The sequence below is a fragment of the Pelecanus crispus genome, chromosome W (assembly GCF_030463565.1).
Source record: "Pelecanus crispus isolate bPelCri1 chromosome W, bPelCri1.pri, whole genome shotgun sequence".
NCBI classification, from domain to species: domain Eukaryota; kingdom Metazoa; phylum Chordata; class Aves; order Pelecaniformes; family Pelecanidae; genus Pelecanus; species Pelecanus crispus.
Window position 1 is genome coordinate 3,427,284 of NC_134675.1, and position 23,478 is coordinate 3,450,761.

Consider the following 23,478-nt stretch of genomic DNA (forward strand, 5'->3'; position numbering starts at 1 on the left):
TACTGTCCTGGTTTCGGCTGGGATAGAGTTAATTTTCTTCCTAGCAGCAGGCATAGTGCTGTGTTTTGGATTTAGTAGGAGAAGAATGTTGATAACATGCTGATGTTTTTAGTTGTTGCTGAGTACTGCTTATGCTAGTCAAGGACTTTTTCAGCTTCCCATGCTCTGCCAGGCGCACAAGAAACTGGGAGGGGGCACAGCCAGAATAGTTGATCCAAACTGACCAAAGGGCTATTCCATACCATATGACGTCATGCTCAGTATATAAACTGGGGGGGGTTAGCCGGGGAGCAGCGACCGCTGCTCGGGAACTGTCTGGGTATCGGTTGTCGGGTGGTGAGCAATTGCATTGTGCATCACTTGCTTTGTATATTATTATTACTGTTATTATTATTATATTGTTGTTATTATTATTTTACTTTATTTTATTTTAATTATTAAACTATTCTTATCTCAACCCAGGAGTGTTTCTCACTCTTACTCCTCCGATTCTCTCCCCCATCCCATCGGGGTAGGGGGAGTGAGCGAGCGGCTGCGTGGTACTGAGTTGCTGGCTGGGACTAAACCACGACAAACAAGGCACTTGGCCTTGTTGAACCTCATACAGTTGGCCACGGCCCATCGATCCAGTCTGTCCAGGTCCCTCTGCAGGGCCATCCTACCCTCCAGCAGATCGACACTCCCACCCAATTTGGTGTCGTCTGCAAACTTACTGAGGGTGCACTCGATCCCCTCATCCAGATCATTGATAAAGATATTGAACAAGACTGGCCCTAAAACAGAGCCCTGGGGAACACCGCTCGTGACCGGCTGCCAACTGGACTTAACACCATTTATCACTACTCTGTGGGCTCGGCCACCCAACCAGTTCTTTACCCAGCGAAGAGTATGCCTGTCTAAGCCGTGAGCTGCCAGCTTCCCGAGGAGGATATTATGCGAGACGGTGTCAAAAGCTTTGCTAAAGTCGAGGTAGATGACATCCACAGCCTTTCCATCATCTACCAGGCGGGTCACCAGGTCATAGAAGGAGATCAGGTTGGTCAAGCAGGACCTGCCTTTTGTGAACCCATGCTGGCTGGGCTTGATCCCCTGGTTGACCTGTACTTGCCTGTGGAGTTCGCTCAAGATGAACCTCTCCATAATCTTCCCCGGCACCGAGGTCAGGCTGACAGGCCTGTAGTTCCCCGGGTCCTCCTTCCGGCCCTTCTTGTAGATGGGCGTCACATTGGCAAGCCTCCAGTCATCAGGGACCTCCCCTGTTAACCAGGACTGTTGATAGATGATGGAAAGTGGCTTGGCAAGCTCCTCTGCCAGCTCCCTCAGTACTCTCGGGTGGATCCCATCCGGCCCCATAGACTTGTGAGCGTCCAGGTGGCATAGCAGGTCATTAACTGCTTCCTCCTGGACTATGAGGGCTCCATTCTGGTCCCTATCCCTATCCTCTTGCTCAAGGGCCTGAGTACCCTGGGGATGACCGGTCTGGCTGTTGAACACAGAGGCAAAGAAGGCGTTAAGTACTTCAGCCTTTTCCTTGTCCTCGGTGACAATGTTCCCCCCCACATCCAGCAAAGAATGGAGATCCTCCTTGGCTCTCCTTTTATTGCTGATGTACTTATAAAAGCATTTTTTATTGTCTTTTACAGCACTGGCCAGATTGAGTTCTAGCTGGGCTTTTGCCTTTCTAATTTCCTCCCTGCAGGACCTAACAAGATCCCTGTACTCCTCCTGAGCTGCCCGCCCCTTCTGCCAAAGGCGGTAGACTCTCCTTTTTTCCCTGAGTCCCCGCAAAAGCTCCCTATTCAGCCAGGCCGGTCGATTTCCCCTCCGGTTGGTCTTACGACACACGGGGACAGCCCGCTCCTGCGCCCTTAAGACTTCCTTCTTGAAGAGGGCCCAGCCTTCCTGGACCCCTTTGCCCTTCAGGACCGCCTCCCAAGGGACTTTCCCAACCAGGGTCCTGAAGAGGGCAAAGTCTGCCCTCCGGAAGTCCATGGTAATAGTTTTGGTGCCCCTCCGCTTAGCATCACCCAAAATTGAGAACTTTATCATGTCGTGGTCGCTAAGCCCGAGACGGCCTCCGACCTCGACATTTCCCACAAGCCCTTCTCTGTTGGTAAACAGCAGGTCAAGCGGGGCACCTCCCCTGGTAGGCTCGCTTACCAGCTGCATTAGAAAGTTATCCCCCACATGCTCTAGGAACTTCCAAGACTGCTGCCTCTCTGCTGTGTGGTATTTCCAGCAGATGTCTGGCAAGTTGAAGTCCCCCACGAGAACAAGGGCTAGCGATTGCGACACTTCTGCCAGCCGCTTATAGAATGCCTCATCTACCTCTACATCCTGGTTGGGTGGTCTATAGCAGACTCCCAACAGGACATCAGCCTTTCCAGCCTTCCCCCTCATCCTTACCCATAAGCATTCCACCTTGTCATCACCACTGTCAAGCTCTATGCAGTCGAAACACTCCCTAACATACAGAGCCACCCCACCGCCTTTCCTACCCTGCCTATCCCTTCTGAAGAGCTTATAGCCCTCCAGTGCAGCACTCCAGTCATGAGAGTCGTCCCACCACGTTTCCGTGATGGCGACTATGTCATAGCCATCCTGCTGCACAAGGGCCTCCAGCTCCTCCTGTTTGTTGCCCATGCTACGTGCATTGCTGTACATGCACTTAAGCTGGGCTGTCGATTTTGCCCCCAATGTTGCCATGCCGCCCCTGGGCTCCTTACTAGCGGGCCTGTTTATATCCCCTTCCCCCTTCAAACCTAGTTTAAAGCCCTCTCAATGAGTCCCGCCAACTCTTGGGCGAGAATCCTTTTCCCCCTTGGAGACAGCCGATCTCCATCAGCCGCCAGCAGGCCCGGTGCCGTGTAGACCTCCCTGTGATCGAAGAACCCAAAATTCCAGCGATGGCACCAGCCTCTGAGCCACCTGTTAATCAGGTGAGTTTTCCCATTCCTTTCAGTGTTCCTTGCTGCCACTGACGGGATAGAGGAAAACACAACCTGTGCTCCCGATCCTGCGAGCAATCGCCCCAGTGCCCTGAAGTCCCTCTTCATTGGCCTAGGACTTCTCTCTGCAATCTCGTCACTGCCCACCTGTATAACCAGCAGTGGGTAATAATCGGAGGGCCTCACGAGGTCAGGCAGTTTCCTCGTAATGTCCCTAACCCGGGCCCCAGGGAGGCAGCAGACTTCCCTGTGGGATGGGTCCGGGCGGCAGATCGGGCCCTCAGTTCCCCGCAGGAGGGAATCCCCCACCACAATCACCCTCCTTTTTTTCTTAACAGGGGCAGTCGTAATCCGTGGGGGTGACTGACTGACCCTCGGCAACCCCCTGGCTGGACCTTCCCCTTCACCTCCCTCCCCGCTTGCCTGGCCCTCAACCTCCAGAGCCCCGTATCTGTTGTGTAGGGGCAGCTGGGAAGGTGAGGGAGGCCGGGAGGGGATTCGCCTGCCTCCCCGGGCAGGGACCTGTTTCCATTCCCCCCCGTCTCCTGGATCCCCTCCTTCTGCTTGCTGGCAAGAGGGCAGGGGATCCTCCGCTCCTTGTGGGGCCTCCGCCTGCTGCCCTGGCCCCAGGGAGGGCAGGGTGCGGCTCCACCAGTCTATCTCCTGCTCGCACTCCCTGATGCTCCTCAGCCTTTCCACCTCCTCCTTCAGCTCTGCCACCAGGCTGAGCAGATCATCCACCTGCTCGCACCGAAGACATTTGCCGTCCCCGCTGCCGTCTGGCACAAGCGACAGGCCCAGGCACTCCCTGCAGCCAGTGACCTGGACGGCCGCGTGTCTGTGCGGGAGCTCCGTCTGGGTCGCCGCATTCCTCTTGGCGGCGGCTTTCGGGCGGGTGGTGACCATGGCTGCCAGGTGTTCTCCTGGGAGGGCGATGACCACTGCCTGGGTTCCCCTTTGGAACTTGGAGGGGGGGACACTCGGCCTTCCCCGCGCGTCCTGACCGCGCGAACTGACGCGCAAAATCATTTTGGGCATCTAAGTTACACTGAAGCCTCCCATGGTTGTTGGGAAGGAAAGACAACCTACAACGAAGAAGAAAGGAACTAAAATGAGGGGGCAAGATTTTAAAGTAGAATTTCAAGTAGAATGTAGATTCCATAGAAACTGGAATAAAAGTCTATGCACGCTATATAGTTTGGATTCTGTAACATGGCTTTTACAGTTGAATACAAGGAGACTATCTATGTTAGCACAGGAATCTTATCCAACAAAAGTTCTCCTGCAGATATTGACAGTAAGATTGATTTCAGTAAGTAAGGGTATTAAAAAAAAAAAAAGAAAAAAGCCTGACAAGTCAATATCAAAACAAGAAACTAAGATGACCAACAGTCTTAGAGAGTGAGTGGGAATGGATCAGTTTACAAACATACGCTTCTACAGATAATTTCTGGAAGATAAATGGACACATTCAAACAGATAAAGTTATTTACATAAGTATCAGCTAGATTGTAACACATGACAACTTGGTTTATAAAATGTAAAATTAATGCAACGTGTGAAATAAAGTCTAAAGTGCAAATTTTGTCATTAATTTTAGACTATTCCCTCCCCTCCTCCCAGTCAGAGAGCATAAAGATAAAAACACATCTGCATGTATCTGGAAATGCAATAAAAACATGAGTTATTTCCATGTTTGCCTGCCTACAGCTTCCACTGCAGTTTAAACCTGATTTGGAAAATAAAGCACGAATATGCATCACAGCCGTGAGGCATCCAGAACACAGCCAGCATTTGCTGCTTGTGTTAATTAAACAGTTGATTCTCCTTGCCACTCAGGCCTTGGTGTATCACATCAGAAAACAGCATCATTATAAATCCATAAACAGCTAGGATGTTGTATAAAGAGGTCATATACTAGAGGCAACTCACAAATTTATTTCATTATGTTTACAAACATGCCTGGCTTTCAACTTCAGAGATGGAGGAAAGCGAGATGATGACAGAGTGTCTCCCTGTGTACAAAAGGGGACTTTTTGCGTTCTCAGAGAACAAGGAACTGGAAGTGCAGTTAGCTTTGTTTCTATTGGGTTTTTTGGTTGGTTGGGTTTTTTTGGTCTTAGCTAATGGACCTTTTAAGCAGACCATAAAACAGACTGGGAAATATTCAGTAACAGAGGTGCCATTCTGTTAAACTTTTGGCATAAATAGAGGCTTTCTACATCTATGCATCTGGGAAATTTATGGAAACAGCAGGTAGGATAGTAAACGATTCTGTTTAATTATCATTCAGTTTTGCCACAAGCCACATAACAATACTTAGGGTCAGCTTGCAGGTTAAGATCTGAAAGGTTATTGAATTTTAAATGAAAGAAGAATAGCTGTTACAGGAATAACATTACACTACAAGTCATCAATGAAATCATTAACAATATGCAAATTGAATTTGTTTCCTTCTCTTTCTCATTATTTATTATTTGGGAGTCATTTGTTTTAGGGTTTTATTACATCTTTGTTAATTTCTTCATTGTGCCATGAGGCACATTTATGCAAATTCATGTTAACTGTTTCTTCTCTGGTGTAATTTCTCTACTAAAGACTGAAAATACTGTGCCATAGTGGCATGACTTTTCTACTAATACTGCTTTTCTTTTTCAAACAGTGTAGCTTAACCATTGTACTTCACTGCATTTCTGTACTCAGCAACAATATACGGTAAATTCAGCTTTTAATCCAAATTTATTCTTATTGCTTCGACAGCAAATTGTATATTACAATATTACAATAATGGCATCTTTTTGTTTTTGAGCAAAACTAGCTTGAAAACCTAGTGTATCATTAAAGTTGTAAATATCTTTACTATTAAGATAAATTGAAATGTTTCACAGCAAGCTAAGAAATCTGTTTTTTTGTGATGATCCTCACCACTGATTACTTGTCCAAACAGCTCTTCTGGTGTATCTCCAAAGAATGGCACACACCCAACAAGAAATTCATAAAGTATAATTCCCATAGCCCACCAGTCCACTGGTTTTCCATAACCCTGTCTCAGTATCACTTCAGGAGCTATGTATTCAGGTGTACCACAGACCTAAAAGAAAGAAAATAAGCATGATGGTAAAATAAGTCTAGTGGTACTACCTATATCACATAATTTATAGTTCTTGAAATGTAAAATAACATGTAATGTTACATGTAATGTAAAAAACATGGAAAAATGGAATCCTGTAGGTTTTAGCCTGCTGAGTTTGCATAACATCTAATGTTTTTAGAACAACCTATCTAACATTTACGGGCATCATAATCACATTTGCATGTCTGTCATGCAAAGGACAGTTTGCTTTTCATACATGGGAGTCCATCACAGCAGATATTTTATTTAACTTAAACATATCATTATCTTTACATGAAAGCTGTGATGGTTTTATTTTAAGTAACTTTTACAGTGAACAGATTGTGAGCAATGGTAATGAGGCATGCTTAAAGGGAAATAGGCCATAGCAAGGATTTTAGCACCCTTGGTTGTACAATGCATCATGAGCTCCACAAGTACTCTGCTGAGACTTCTGAATTCCTTATAAAAAGTTTTACATTTGTGTCTCTCACAGATCCACTTGCACACAATTAGGTTGTTCATCTTACTAAGAGATCCTAATATAGAAAGAAAAAAGCCTAGAATAATCTGCAGGGCATCAGTAAAAGTAACTGACATACATGATTGGAACACCAATGCAGAAATAACAACAGTTTATACAGTATTACAGTACATTCTGCTGGCAAAACATCACTTCCTTTGAACACTCGATGTAAAAATGAAAAAAGCTGTGCCTTACTTGTTTGTCAAGGAATTCTCTGGCATCCTTCTCAATGTGACCCTCATACAGATTGGTAGTCAAACTCATTAGCCCCACCTTTGACAGGCCAAAGTCTGTAAGCTTTATATGGCCCATGGATGTTACCAATAAACTGAAAATTAGAATGATCTGAAGTTACTGTGATATAATTCAACATTATAACATTATGTGCTTATTATTATTATTATTCTTGGAGGAAAATGTTTCCTCAGGATGGCAAAAATATAAAGACAGCTTAAAAAGTAATTTAACCAGGTACAAAATAAATAGGTTAAAACTCTGACAGTCTTACATTTGTTATTATTACCAGATGTAAACAAACTTTTTATATGCAATTGCACATCATCTTATAGAACCATACAAGTGTTGAGAGTTGAATGTTAGATGCTACAAACAAAAAGAAAGACTCATCATTCTGAAAGATCTAGAATAGAATAAATTTAGCTTTTGAAGTGAGGTGGGCATTTTCTGTCTGTAACAAGCTGGGTCATTCATTTGAAAAAAACCTCAGGTATTAAGTTAGCTGGTAACTAATACTACACTGACCTGAGGTTATCATCCTATGAAGGTATTGTCACTCAACAGATGTGACTCCAATTCTTTTTTTTTTTTTTAAATATGAAACAGGAAAAAGATTAATGGAGATACAACAGTCATACTTTTCACTACAGCTACTTACTGTAATGTTATTTACATGTATAGGAGATATATTGTATTTCTAAATATTGCAAAAAAATGAAACAGGAAAGATTTCCCATCTGGTCAATCTTATCTTTGTATATGAAAATATCTGCAAGTTGATGATACTTTGCATTAAACAGCGTTTTAATCATATTTTGAAAGATCTTTTCCTTAATGACCAAAATGCATTTCCCTCCATTTCAGCCAGAAAAGTAAGTACATTTTTCTTTAGCTATTTTGATAGCCTCTCCCATCTTAAAGGATTTTAAAGAGCACTTTTGGAAAAAACACATTCTCTGTAACTGCGGGTAATGAAAATTCACATATTGTGCAGAAATTGTGAATCTACATAACGTTCACAATAACAAAAACATTTCATGCATAGCAAATTTACACCTTTCATATTTTATCTAACAATTTCAAAGTCCTCTTTTGGTTATATTCTATATACATACTTGTCTGGCTTCAAATCCCTGTGTACAATTCCATAATTATGAAGGTATTCCAAGGCCAGAACAGTTTCTGCAAAGTACATCCTTGCCATGTCTACAGGTAAGGGACCCATATTCTTCATCAAAGTAGCACAGTCTCCACCTGTGAAAACAGGACAAATGTTCCAGATGATGCTATAAATTCTGAGGTGTATCAGTATAATCCATACAAGTCGCAGAAGTAGACACAAATTGTAGTCATAAATGTTTATTTTCCAGTCAGATGATCCAATTGAACATGTAATCACATCAACTACTGTACTGGAAAAACAGTGTGAAGCTGGGAGCGAGCAGTACAAGGGTTCAGCTGGAAACCAATAAAGCCTGTGCTGCTACTTTAAAAAAATAAAAAAAACCCCAAACCCCCACACATACACAACCATAGCCTGGGTATCTCATCTTGCACTGTCTCTGTCCACTGTCTTCCTTCAGCACCTTTTCAAATTGCTTCCTCTTCCCTCTTTCTTTGTAAAAATAACTATTACAAATACCCCAACACATGCTAATGAAAATTTGAACTCCAGAAAAGCAAACAGCATTTCTACATGAACTTCAAATGCTAGGACACTTACAATTACAGTCTATGAGGAACTTATTCAAAGAGCAGTTATTTCCCATTATAGCTGGAGCACAAGTGTTTTACAAGCTCTCACCAGTAGATGATGACTGGGAAAAAAGCCACGTTGTTGGATTTAGATCCTAAATCTGTATTGCCAGAGTAATTCCTGTATTCCCAGGAGGGCCTTTCTAATGCAAGTACCATACAGCTTATTTTTCTTTATTAGTGAAAGAAAATCCTTTTTTTCCTCTGTAAAACAGAACAAACACTTTACCTTCTACATATTCCATGACCATGCATAAATGACGTCTTGTTTCAAAGGAGCAATACATGCTGACAACAAATGGATTTTCTGCAAACGTCAGGATATCGCGCTCGACAAAGGCCTGTTGAATCTGGTTTCGGAGGATGAGATTCTGCTTATTAATTTTCTTCATGGCAAATCTTTGTCTGGTTTCTTTATGTCTCACAAAATAAACCACACTGAAGAAGTTCAAATGGGAGAAAAAAAGAAAAAGGACTGAATAACTGTATTAAAAATGTATTTTAAAATACTTTTTTAAAAAAATAAATATATAGATATAAACACTGTATAATTATTATATAAAAGACTTGGTTTTAATTTAATGTAGTTGACCAGCCTTTCACATTAGAGAATGGCTACAGACCTCATTTTGTTTCATAACCAGGATGAGTCTCAGTCAACACAAATTAGTACACAAATTAGAAAAAAAAACAATCCCCCCTCCCTCCAAAAACCAAAACAAACAACAGATATAGCAAACACCCCCTCCAACAGACATAGAAAACTCTCTCAGCTCAGACAGATTTTGGGCGTTTCCATCAGCATAGGATTATATACAAACCCCAGCTATGGCACAGTGTTATAAATCATTCTGACAAATGCTTATTCTGTAAGTGTGCTGTCAGATAATTATGACTCAGACTCTGGTCCAGGGGATTTTAAAACATGTCACAGGTTTCTCACGTAGTTTGTCCAGAAGTTGCTCAATTGGGTGGCTCACTCATTGCCAGGTACAAAATCTTCTGTACTTGTGCAGTCCCTGGCATCAGCACTGATCCATATCAGGGATAGGTCACCAGTAGGTAATCCACAACAAAGATCACTGCATGGTAATGTGGGATTAGAGATGTATCTTGACATGCAGAATTTCCACTGGTGTACTGGGTACAAGGTTTCCTATAAGCTTGGTTAGATAAGGGCAAGGCAGTGGGGGAAGCAAAGTGAAAGAAAACCTAATGTGGACAAGCTTTCTTACATTCAAGGCTCAGGAGAAGGAATCGCTCTGCCATGAAACACTGACATGGGACATTACTGCTGCATTTCTCAAAATCCCTTGTGGCAAATCCTGAAAACGTTTGCCTTGCTTGAAATCTACTTTGTAGCATTTAATGCTTATAGCATCTCCAGTATATAATTACCACAGTAGTGAATGTTTATGGAAAGAAAGGACAAAAAGGAGAAACTAGAGGGGGAAAAAAAAAATGGGACTCAATTAGATAGTTTTTAAATTCAACTTGTTGCCCCCATGAGGTCCTATTATCAGCATACAATTATTTAAACAAAAAAAGCAATTCTTGCCTTACTATTTTTATGAAGATCTTCACACAGCTACCAAAGTTACAGACACTGAAAAACATCAACACTGTTTCTGCTTTCCTTTGTGGAGGAAAACTTTTCCTAGACAAGAAAGTTTCTCTTACTGATTCCAAAAGCTTTCATTAATCCTTTGCTCTTGTCTGAGCATAGGGCAGGTAAGAGACATTACACCATTATGAAAGTAGGGGAAAACCACTTTAGGCAAAACCCAAGACCTTAGTGCCTCCTACTAAGTCTCATTCCCTCTTGCCCCTCCCAAGCTGGAATAAAGACCGAGTTATTCAGCTCCATTACTCCTCCCTGCTGGTTTCACGCCTTTTGTCCTGCACCTCTTCCTTCCGCTCCCCTCATACTCACTTCTCTCTCCATCCCTTCCTTACAACTCTTTTCCTTTGCTTTTCTTTCCTTTACATTCTGGTTTTCCCCTCTCTTTTGTTGCTATCTCCTGTCAGTCAGTCTTAGCTTCTTAATCTCATATTTTCTTTTCCCTATTTCAGTCCCCTTGTACACTCCTGGCATGTACAAAAGTGAGTCCTTCAGGTGCCTGAAGCTTCAATCCTTAAAAAAAAAAAAAAAAAAAAAAATTATACGAATGAACTGAGGACTGGCTGAGGACTCAGTATGTGGATCTTTCTCAGAGCTTTAATTTGGAGAGCATGTCAAGATGAACTCTTGAAAGGCAGATATTAACAAGAGCATATTATTATAGCATCTTAATAAATCCCCTTTGCAGATAATGTGGATCTGTAAGGTCATTACTACCTTATTTAAAGATGAAGAAGTAGGAAGTTCTAAGAACTATCCAATCCAGTAAATATGTGGGACATGCTGGTTATGTTTCCCCAGCTCTTTAAGTTGTATTCTCCAGTCTTATAGTCACAGGCAGGTAATTGTATAAGTTTCCACTAGGATTCAGTTATAAACAATTCCTCAGAAAAAAAAGTTTTAGTTCAAGTGTACCAGACTCATGAGACAACTGCAATACAATTGTCTCTCTCACATTTATAGAAGCATACACTGTTTGTACTATGTAAAGAGATTTTAAATGATCTTCAATGTATAAAAATGTCTATCATTACTTATTCATAGAATCATAGAATCATAGAATCATAGAATGCTTTGGGTTGGAAGGGACCTTTAGAGGTCATCTAGCCCAACCCCCCTGCAGTGAGCAGGGACAGCTTTAACTAGATCAGGTTGCTCAGAGCCCCATCCAACCTGACCTTGAATGTTGCCAGGGATGGGGCCTCCACTGCCTCTCTGGGCAACCTGTGCCAGTGCTTCACTACCCTCACTGTAAAAAATTTCTTCCTTATGTCTAGTCTAAATCTATTCTTCTTTAGTTTAAATCCATTATTCCTTGTCCTGTCACAACAGGCCTTGCTAAAAAGCTTGCCCCCATCTTTCCTGTAGGCCCCCTTTAAGTACTGGAAGGCCGCAATAAGGTCTCCTCGCAGCCTTCTCTTCTCCAGGCTGAACAATCCCAACTGTCTCAGCCTGGCCTCATAGGAGAGGTGCTCCAGCCCTCGGATCATTTTGGTGGCCCTCCTCTGGACCCACTCCAACAGGTCCATGTCCTTCTTGTGCTGAGGACTCCAGAGATGGATGTAGTGCTCCAGGTGAGGTCTCACCAGAGCAGAGTAGAGGGGCAGAATCCCCTCCCTCGACCTGCTGGCCACACTCCTTTTGATGCAGCCCAGGATTCGGTTGGCTTTCTGGGCTGCAAGTGCACATTGCCGGCTCATGTCCAGCTTTTCATCCCCCAGCACCCCCAAGTCCTTCTCTGCAGGGCTGCTCTCAATCCCTTCATCCCCCAGCATGTATTGATATGGGGGGTTGCCCCGTCCCAGGTACAGGACCTTGCACTTGGCCTTGTTGAACCTCATGAGGTGCACACAGGCCCACTTCTCGAGCTTGTCCAGGTCTCTCTGGATGACATCTCGTCCTCCTGGTGTGTCAACCGCACCACTCAGCTTGGTGTCGTCTGCAAACTTGCTGAGGGTGCACTTGATCCCACTGTTTGTGTCATTGATGAAGATGTTAAATAGCACCGGTCCCAGTACGGACCCCTGAGGGACCCCACTTGTCACCGGTCTCCATGTGGACATCGAGCCATTGACCACGACCCTCTGGATATGACCATCCAGCCAATTCCTTATCCACCGAACAGTCCACCCATCAAACCCATATCTCCCCAATTTAGGGAGAAGGATGTTGTGGGGGACTGTGTCGAAGGCTTTACAGAAATCCAAGTAGATGACATCCATTGCTTTTCCCTTGTCCACTGATGCAGTCACTCCTTCATAGAAAGCCACTAGGTTGGTCAGGCAGGACTTGCCCTTGCTGAAGCCGTGCTGGCTGTCTCGAATCACCTCCCTGTCCTCCATGTGCTTGAGCATAGCTTCTAGGAGGATCTGCTCCATGATCTTCCCAGGCACAGAGGTGAGGCTGACAGGTCGGTAGTTCCCAGGGTCCTCCTTTCTTCCCTTTTTAAAAATGGGCACAACATTCCCCTTCTTCCAGTCAGCAGGGACTTCACCTGCCTGCCATGACTTTTCAAATATCATGGAGGGTGGCTTGGCAACTACATCAGCCAATTCCCTCAGGACTCTGGGGTGCATCTCATCAGGTCCCATAGACTTGTGTACATTGAGGTTCCTCAGGTGGTCTCCAACCTGATCTTCCCTTACAGTGGGAGGGGCTTTACCCCCCTGGTCCCCATCTTTTGGTCCATCGACTCGGGAGGGGTGAGGAGAGAGGTTGCCGGTGAAGACTGAGGCAAAGAAGTTGTTGAGTACCTCAGCCTTCTCCTCATCTGTTGATACAAGGTCTCCATTCTTGTTCATCGGTGGGGGTACGCTTTCTTTAACCTTCCTTTTCTGGTTGACATACCTGTAGAAGCCCTTCTTGTTATTCTTTATGTCCCTTGCCAGATTCAGCTCCATCCTCGCCTTGGCCTTCCTGACCTCCTCCCTACACAACCGGGCAGCTTCCCTGTATTCCCCCCAGGACACCTGTCCCTGCTTCCACTGCCTGTGCAGTTCCCTCTTACTCTTTAGTTTGACCAGCAGGTCTCGACTCAGCCATGCTGGTCTCTTCCCATCCTTGCCTGATTTCTTACACTTGGGGACTGATAGCTCTTGTGCTCTATGGAAGGTGTCCTTCAAGATCTGCCAGCTCTGTTCGGTTCCCCTGTCCCTGAGGACCATCTCCCAGGGGGTCCTTCTGACTAACTCCTTGAAGAGCTGGAAGTTTGCTTTCCTAAAATTTAGGGTCCTGACTGCACTCCTCGCTTTTCCCATGTCCCTCAGGAGCGTGAACTCCACCAATGCGTGATCACTGCAGCCCAGGCTGCCTCCAGTCTTGACATCACCGATGAGCTCACTTGCATTGGTGACCATCAGGTCCAGTATCGCGTCCCCTCGGGTAGGGGTGTCTATTACCTGGCTCAGGAAGTTATCCTCAATGCATTCCAGGAATCTCCTGGATTGCCTACAGCTCGCTGTGTTGCTTTTCCAGCAAATGTTGGGGTGGTTGAAGTCCCCCAGCACATATTCACATCCTCAGCTGTATATCACAGTAACCTGAGCAAACAGCATTTATGCTTTACAAAGAAAACTATGCCCTAGACAGCAGCATGTTATTCCTGCAGAAGACCTCTTTTCTTCCTCCAGGATGCTCCCAGTTCGCAGCAGTGATGCCATTTCCCCAGCCTACCAGTACACTAAACTAAGCACACTGCAACAACTGTGCCCGGGACTGCCTGTGACACCAGTGTTCTCAGCTCCCACAGTTTGAAAGATCTTATTAGAATTTGCTGAAATGTCACTAAAATGTTACATAGAAAATTAAGTCTTCCGAAAGAGAAACAGTTAAATAAAGATATATAAATTGCCTGTACAGTTTAAAAAAAAAAAAGAAGAGAGAAACAGAAAATCTTCCATGTTTCTGCATAGAAGTGGGGCTTCGACTTAATCTAAATGGAAAGCCTGGAGTAAAGCACACATCTGGTGAGACACTGAAGATGCTGAACTTTGAAGTAAAATGACGGGAACAACCACAGTGAGTTCTGGCACATAATAACTTTGTCTTGGGTAATTTTGAACCCTGATTTGCCACCTTTGAAGCATGCTTCTGTTATTGTATAATAAGTTATCATGGAGATTGTGATGGCCTTCCAGTTTCCATTCACTCTCCTCGAAGCTGTCATCTTGCTACATTCTCCTAATCCTGGCATTGAACTCGCACCTTTTCTTTTTCCCCCACAGGCGCACTTTCCCACATCTCTCTCTATTCTTTATTTTACAGAATGTTATAGCTAGAGCATTAGGTGGAAGTTTATGTTTGTTTTATACATGCTTTTAAGAGAGAGCACAGTACCTCACTCCCAGTTTCTTGGTCTTGATCATTAAATGCAGCTCATGTTTTTCAGTATATTATAAAGACAATTGTAAATTTGAAGATTCATTTAACACAAAAGCAATGTATTAAGAACATCCAGAACATCCGATTGCCCTGTCGATCCATTCAATGACAGTGGTATGCCCTCTCTGCCTGCAAAGCCACAATCAGAGCAGCATTGTTGCAACCTCTTATGCTTTCAAATGAAGAATTTGCTTTCCTACCTCCCCCTTTCTGTTTTCATAACATGGCAACAAGAGATTTCCAAAACATCCTCTGATTTCCCTGTATGGATATCAACAGGTGCACAAGTGCTCTGTATTTTATTGATGCTGTATTTCAACAAAGCAAGCAGAGTTTACTTTTCAAGAGAAATAAAAAAATTCATAAACTATGGCATTGTCCAAACATCACCTTCTTCCACTTCCAACATAAATCTCAACTTGAAAAAGTATCTCTAAAATACCTTTAGCTAGGCACAAATATAAAACACTGTGCACATGTGTTAAGATGACCAAAAGAAAAAAAAAAATATAAAACATTTAACTGGGTTCCTGAATTGCTCTAACTTAACTGTTATGCAATCTGTCCCTCAAATCTTACAACCAAAACTCCTGTTTTTACTCTAAAATACTTACAGACTTCAGGCCTAGTTTACAGCTCTTTGGTAACTTCAACCTTTAGAGCCATTTTACAATTTAGTCTATGTTCAGGCTAATCTATCTGTCTTGCTTGTTTTGACCCAATTCTCTAATTTGTCAAAGGACTTTGAACTCCTCATGAAACACAAGTACTGTACTTGCTGTTTAGAAGTTACAGCTGTTAACCAGGAACAATGCTTCATTTTCCCAAGCAATTTCCTGAGAAGAGACTGCTAAATTATGTACTGCCCTGGAATTATGTCTCATGTTGTCTCCAGTGTAGGGGAGCCATTTGCAAGGCTGCAATTCATGTTATGGCAATATGGTAAAGTTTACAGATAGTTATTTAAGATCAGAATTTACAAGCAACACTGCACCATCTCCTAGCTAGACAATGCCCGTGACTAGATTTATTTGCTGGCAAGGGGAAATGCTGCCTAAAGCACTGCAGCACTCCTAACATGAGCATCCAGTGCAGTGTGGGTCTTCTGTGCCCCGGGACAACGCGCACAGCCTCCTCTCAGCAACATTTCAGATTTATCCTAGTCTGCCTAGGAGCAAATGAGATGCTGGCCATCTGAAGAAAACACGATGGCCCTTATTCTTCTCTCACAACTGGTACTAGTCCTAGTTGTTTCAATACGTCACATAGATTTTGGTGAATAAAACCACCTCTCCATATCTAACAGTAGCAACTTCTATCTTTACGGAGGCTAGTAAACACAGGTGCAAAATGATGAAACCTCTGTCCAGATTTCCTATGGGAAACTCAGTAAGAACTGTTCTGTATTTGCAAAAGAAACATTTGAGAAATTGTGTTCCTCACCAGTTTGTAGCATGCTGTACATTCAGGAAGGACAGAATTTGAGGCCTTCAACACGGTAACAACCTTTCTCTACCACTGACAGGATTGCATTAGCTGCAAATATTAGATCCTCACACATATATTAGCTACAGAATAAAGATAAGGCACTTGGCCTGCGCTGTACTGGAAAGGGATGCTCACTCAAGGGCAATAAAGTCCATAAATTCAAAGTTCACCATTTTGAGTAAGTCCACAATGGATGATGAATATATGATCCCTACCACAGAAATTGCCAGACTCTACTTTTTAAGCTGCTCTTTAAAGCCATGGGCTTTGTCCTGGTTTCGGCTGGGATAGAGTTAATTTTCTTCCTAGTAGCAGGCACAGTGCTGTGGTTTGGATTTAGTATGAGAAGAATGTTGATAACACACTGATGTTTTAGTTGTTGCTAAGTACTGCTTATGCTAGTCAAGGACTTTTCAGCTTCCCATGCTCTGCCAGGTACACAAGAAACTGGGAGGGGGCACAGCCAGAATAGTTGATCCAAACTGCCCAAAGGGCTATTCCATACCATGTGACATCATGCTCAGTATAGAAACTGGGGGGGGTTGGCCAGGGAGCAGAGATCGCTGCTCGGGAACTGTCTGGGTATCGGTCGGCGGGTGGTGAGCAATTGCATTGTGTATCACTTGTTTGGATATTATTATTACTATTATTATTATATTGCTGTTATTATTATTTTACTTTATTTTATTTCAATTATTAAACTGTTCTTATCTCACCCCAGGAGTGTTTCTGACTCTTACTCCTCCGATTCTCTCCCCCATCCCATCGGGGTAGGGGGAGTGAGCGAGCGGCTGCGTGGTGCTGAGTTGCTGGCTGGGGCTAAACCACGACAGGCTTCTAGGAATCAAAGCCTCTTACTCTGTATAGACCAGTGCCCCACAGGGGTAAACAGAAAAGAAGGAATGCAGTTTATTTGACCAGAGGTGGTGCTACTTAAGTAAACCTACAAAGCTGCACTCCCCCATCCCCTTCCACTTCTGAACTGGTGGTTTCCAGGCTGATGAAGAATTAACCTGATTGGCGGGGTGTTATTCTGCAGCTAGGTAACTTTTTTAGTCTCATTCCCAATGCAACTACACATGAGCAAGTACTGTCAACCAGGTGGAGAAGAGACAGGAATGAGTACTTACAGGTTAGGGACAGCATGTGCTCAAGCCAATGCTGCCTCAGAGAGTTATTAAATATATCAAATGACACCATTAGCCAGTATGTCATGTACACATTGACATTACTGTCTTTGTAGAAGCAAAAGCATTCCAGGCAGACACAAAAGTGGTATTATGTATTTGCTTTAAGCAGATACAGTTATACATTAGTGAAGAGCAATTGAACTATCATCACTTGCTTCCCTGAAATCAAATGTAATCTTTATTTTGTTGGGCTGGTTCAGGAAAGCAGGCTGATGCCAACTTGAAGAGATGGACTACTACCACCTGCTACATCTTGGAAGCTGGAATATGGAAAAAATGTTGCTGTGATTCCAGTAAAAGTTTAACATCTGGGAAGTATGAAAAGTTTTGGCTGGCTAAAAGAAGACAGATAGACAGCTTGTGAAACCCTTAATGACTTGGCCAGCATCCTACATGTTTACTGGTTCAGAGCTTGTTTAACTTATTGTATATTCCTAGCTGTTCCCAAAAGCGTGATATGCCTCATCTACTATATAGTCATTTAATTGCACTACAAATGAGTTTACTCAACCAATTAAAAGCAGAGAACTGCTAAGATATTTACTCAAACCTTCACAAAACCAATACTTTATATTTAAACTCATCAAGTTTAATGCATCTGACAACTCTCTGCTACAGCACACCAAGACCAGCAATTACCCTGTCAAGCAAAGCTTTCCATTTCACTAATGAAGGCAAAAACACCACAGAAAAATCAGACATCAGAATGTATGGGTTTTTTTAAATTGGTTCAGAATGAAACACTCCATTATATCCTCAAAATAAAGAAGATATTACAATAGCATACTAAATCTTTAATAAGTCAGAGCACAAAATATACCCACTGATGTATTTTTTAGAATAAAATCAATGAAGCACAGGCACAATTCACATGTGTAGGTTATTTCAAAAAATTAATGGCCTAGAAAAACATGGAAGAGGAAAAAAAATCTTTGTAGCATAACAACTTTTATTTCGGCTGCTTATACTTGTAATAAACTGCAATAAATGCCTATGGGGCACTTTACTGCTTTTTATTCACAGATGGAACAGCGTTGTGGTTTAACCCGGCAGGCAGCTAAACAACACACAGCCGTTTGCTCGCTCCCCCAACTCCCCAGTGGGATGTGGGAGAGAATAGGGGAAAAAAAAAAAAAAAAAAAGTAAAATTCGTGGGTTGAGATAAAGACAGTTTAATAGGACAGCAGAGGAAGAGAAAATAATAATAATAAAAAAATAATAATAATAGCAAGTGATGCACAATGCAATTGCTCACCACTGGCACCACTTGTCTCTTGTTTCAAATGGATAGTTGTCTGCAGTCTATATTTCTTAATGGCTCATCAAGGCTCCTTCTGACTAACACCTATGTAGCAAGAGCCACAGGCCTACCGAACCTCTGACTTCTGGTGTCTGGCCTCATGCTGCTAGTTGCAGCATGCCCTTCTGCAGCGGCTCCCTCCTTTCCCCATCCCCCAGCATCCTAAAACTGCTGGAAAGCTGGTCAAGTCCAGTGACTCATACACCCTTTTCTCTGACAGGGACCCACCCCACACAGTTCTTATCCTCCTTCAGTAAGACAGAGGAAACTAGGTAGGAGATGAAAGGGGGAAGGGAGGGGACTAAGCATCTGCCAAGGGAAGAAGAAAGGGATGCAGCCAGGGAGCGGAGCAGCAGCTACTGCTAACTTCTGGAAGAAAAGCTTTTCAAGTCCTGGGGTAATTGGGAGAAACTGGCATACAGTAAGTAATGAGTTTGCCTAGAGAGAAATTCTGAGAAAATGAATTGTGGAGAGGTTGAATTGTGAGAAGTTGTATTTGGATATTTACATAACTTTAATGCAAATTATGCTATTTCCTTCAGGCTTTTTGCTGAGCTATGTAAGCAGGTCTGGAAACGAGTAATAGCCTCTACATGAGCTATCATGACCAACAATACTAGGCAGTACTAAATGCCTCTTGTTCCATCAAGCGGTCCAGGTTACCTTTCACTAAATCTGATCAGAGCGAGCCATTACTGTCCCCATCATCCTCAGGCCATTAAAATGGCATGCAAAACTCCAGTGGGTAGATTGCAGGTGCTTTCTCTTCCATGTCCAGGTTCTCTTCAAAGAGTGATCAGTCCTATCAGGTTGCTGCTGCTTCCTACCTCAAGCACAGGTAGCGCAGAGTTGAGTCAGTCTAATGGGGTCTGTGCTGGAGAGCAGCACAGCCCTCTCCTTCACTGCTGTGCTGTGACACAGCCACATTTGATGATGGGCCCCTCACCTCAAGATGGAAACCCCTCTTTTTTGAACCAATACATCTCTCCTGGTCCTGCAGGTTAGATCAACAGTTCCTGTCTTGATACATTTCAGTGCAGATAAGGAGCCAATCAAGGGTTTAATAGATAGTATATGATCAGAAAAGGAGACTGAAGACAGACTTCTGTCTGCTGGTAGACACAATCCCTGCTCAGTACTTCCAGAAAACATTTAGTGTTCACTTAAAGCCTGGACTAATATAATTTTCTCTTTGTCTTCCAGGATATCTCCAGATGACTCACATACCACTGGGCAGTAAGTTGTATGCTTTCCAAGTACTCGGAACTAGCCAAGTAACAGCAACTCCTTAAAAGATAACTGGATAAAATTTGAGGATAGAAGAGTGTCCACGGAGAAGAAACAAAACAATGCAGCCCTACTTAAGGAAATTTGTCTCCACTTCACCAATATTTTTAGGTCAAGTAAGCACTCATTTTAAACAGTCTGTCTCCCTACAGATGCAGTTTTATTCCGTTTCACATTTCCATAAACATAGGCTGCTTCCAGTATTATAAAGGTGGGTGTTGTGGTTTAACCCCAGCTGGCAACTAAAGCACCACCCAGCCGCTTGCTCACTCCCCCCTGGTGGGATGGGGGGAGTGAATGGGAAGAGTAAAAGTGAGAAAACTCGTGGGTTGAGATAAAGACAGTTTAATAGGTAAGGCAAAAGCCGTGTGTGCAAGCAAAGCAAAACAAGGAATTCATTCACTGCTTCCCATTGGCAGGCAGGTGTTCAGCCATCTCCAGGAAAGCAGGGCTCCATCACGCTTAACGGTTACTTGGGAAGAAAAATGCCATCACTCTGAACATCCCCTGCTTCCTTCTTCTTCCCCCAGCTTTTATTGCTGAGCATGACTTCATATGGTATGGAATATCCCTTTGGTCAGTTGGGGTCAGCTGTCCCAGCTGTGTCCCCTCCCAGCTTCTTGTGCACCCCCAGCCTACTCGCTGGTGGGGTGGGGTGAGAAGCAGAAAAGGCCTTTAGTAAGGTAATATTTAGTATTTTAATTTAGTATTTTAATTTAATGCAGTACACAGTAATTCATTCTTGGCTAGCAGGCTTTCCAAAAAGTTTTTCTTGTGAACTTTAATTATTAGCAACAAAACAGGAAAGCAGAATTAAAAAAGCAGCAGTGCAAACAAGGTCCCTCACATAAACATCCCTGCAATAAAAAAAAATACTGGGAAGTTACGCAAAAATAAAATGCAGAAGAGCTGGTGCACTCATGGATTACTCACCCATAAGCTCCATTACTAATCAGTTTAATTGTTTCAAAATCACTTTCCCGAGGTTTCCTCTGCAGCTTCATTGAGGTATTGGAGCTCTTCAAAGTAAAAGAGGAGAAAGAACAAATTAATACAGTACGTTTTTCAAAATCTCAAAATTTCAAAATTTCACCCGCTGACCGATACCCAGACAGTTCCCGGGCAGCAATCGCTGCTCCCCGGCCAACCCCCCCAGTTTCTATACTGCCCATGATGTCACATGGTATGGAATAGCCCTTTGGTCAGTTTGGATCAGATGGCCTGGCTGTGCCCCCTCCCAGTTTCTTGTGCACCTGGCAGAGCATGGGAAGCTGAAAAGTCCTTGATTAGCATAAGCAGTACTCAGCAACAACTAAAACATCAGTGTGTTATCAGCATTATTCTCCTACTAAATCCAAACCACAGCACTATGCCAGCTACTAAGAAGAAAATTAACTCTATCCCAGCTGAAACCAGGACACAAGCCTTCTGTCTGCTGAGCACCATGGCATTAGTCTGAGGATTAACCACTGTTCTACTCAATCTGTTTACATACATCAGGAGAAAATACAAGGCGGAGGGGAGGGATGGATGGACGATGATGGACAGGGAACACCCAACACATTTATTTTTCCTTGCTCAGATTCAGCAAAAGCAGCAACATAACAGGAAAACTTACACTTATTGATTCATCCATTTCCAGAGTTCCTGCTGTCCCATTGTCACATTTAGCTAGCTGAGCTATTTCTAGAAACAAAGATTAGAAATTTCATTTTAAACTATGGTAAGTACAAAACTAAATGAAGTACAGAATACCTGAGAGGTGACATGGGAATTCTGAGATCCGTGTGTGATCTGAGCATTAAGGGAAAGGCAGCACTAATTTGCCAAGACTCCTGAAGATCTTAGGCACTGAGGGGTTAATAGTAGGCCCCATCCTTGTTGGGCTCCTTCACAGTTAGAGCAAAAAGCTTCTAGTTTAGACAGATATGGATGCCAAATTGTTTTTATCTTATACACAGAAATGCTGATATGCCTAACAGAATCAGCTAAAAGCCATTTCCTTCCTAGAAGCTTATAATTTATGGGGTCACTAATACAGATAACTTCTCTAGGAATCGCTAAGATTTTGGGGGTCTACAACTTGACCTGATTGCCCCTGCCAGGGTCAACCTATGCTGCAGAGTTCCTAAGCCTATCCTGTTCTCCAGGGGCCCAGTAACTAAGAATTCCTCTGGGTAATAAAAGCTAAATGGGACAGCTGGTAGCTAAAAGACTCTGTGAAGTTTAGTGTTACTTTAATCATATATATAGTTAATTATATACTCTGCATAGCCAAAGATGCACATTTTATCATAATTATGTGCTGGGGATCAGAGATAAGACCACCTGAAATTTGCAAGGTGCATTTTTATCGTCAGTACTGTTAACTGAATTTATGAATATGAAAAATAATTGAATATTCACATAGAATATCTAAACTAGATTTTTCTATATAGTAATAAGTAACTATTACAAGTGAAATTCTGTACAACACTGTAATCATTAAGAGCAAATTAATCACACAGATAATTTTCTGTTGGAACAGCTAAAGATTTAAAGAGTAACTCTCATATGTAATCACTATACAAAACACAACTTTTGTAAAGTGTAAGAATCAGAAGTAATGAAAACATCACTTCAAAAAACAAAAAATATCTTTAAAGCATTACAGAAGCTAAAAACATTCAAAAAATTCTGAATGTGAAGTCAATAAACAGTGAAAAAAGTCTCCAATAAGAATAAACAAATCTAAAAAAAAGAGAGCCTAAGCTAAAGCAATACAGGCCCAATTCCAAACTGGAGTGGATTTCCCTGGCAAAAGTCACAGTTTTGTGAACATGGGGTTTTCATAATAGAAGTGTTGATGAAACCTTTATTGTATGGGTGAGAACCAAGCAAGCTAGAATAATATACTTTGACAGCCTTCTCAACTGAAATTATTTTCATAAATAGCAAATTAAAATGAGCCATTTTTAAACAGAACTTTTGCAAAATAACCATTATCTGAGAAATACATAATATTTGCAAACAGTAGGCAGTAATGGAATGAAACCAAGAGTCAACTTTCAAAACACGGAGCTATGGAACCATTTTGCAATGTCTGAAGAGATTTTTAAAACTCATCTAAATACCATTAAACATCTTACCTTTTTCTTTCATTGATTTAAACCATTCCTGAAGACTCATGATTCAAAAAGGTAAAGATGGTAATTTAAAATCCATGGGGAAAAATTTCTCCCTGGGGAACTCTTTAGAAATGCAGCCACCAGTCTCTGATAAGTGATGAATCTGTTGTGGTATTGCTTTCAGTACAGTATAAATTTATCTGGTATTATCTCCAAGTAGTGCATGCATCATTTCACTCAAAGAAAGGATACTACAGCTATGGCAGCAAACAAAGGAGGTAAGTAGAGAAGGGTCTAAAGAAGTAGGTTGCTTTTCTCTGCGGAGGAAGTCAAATCCCTTGCATGAACATTTATGGACATTGCAGACAGAAATTAAGAGCTTATTTGGAAATACAATTCCATGTTTCATAATAAGTGGAGTTACTGAGGTGGGTTTTGTTTGTTTTGAAAGATTTGATTCTTCTGCTATTTAAATATTTTGCATATTAGGAATTTAAAAGCTCTCTCAGGAGGATGATCTTCATGCA

General features: G+C 42.6%; 1 protein-coding gene across 1 annotated transcript in view; it reads right to left on the bottom strand.

Moving 5' to 3' along the window:
* Positions 1-23,478, bottom strand: part of LOC142596567 (microtubule-associated serine/threonine-protein kinase 4-like) — a 166,428-nt gene that overhangs the window by 49,750 nt on the left and 93,200 nt on the right. Inside the window, 6 exon segments of the mRNA XM_075725749.1 lie at positions 5,874-6,039; positions 6,782-6,914; positions 7,939-8,077; positions 8,808-9,016; positions 20,778-20,863; positions 21,463-21,530. Coding sequence (XP_075581864.1) covers positions 5,874-6,039; positions 6,782-6,914; positions 7,939-8,077; positions 8,808-9,016; positions 20,778-20,863; positions 21,463-21,530 — 801 coding nt within the window.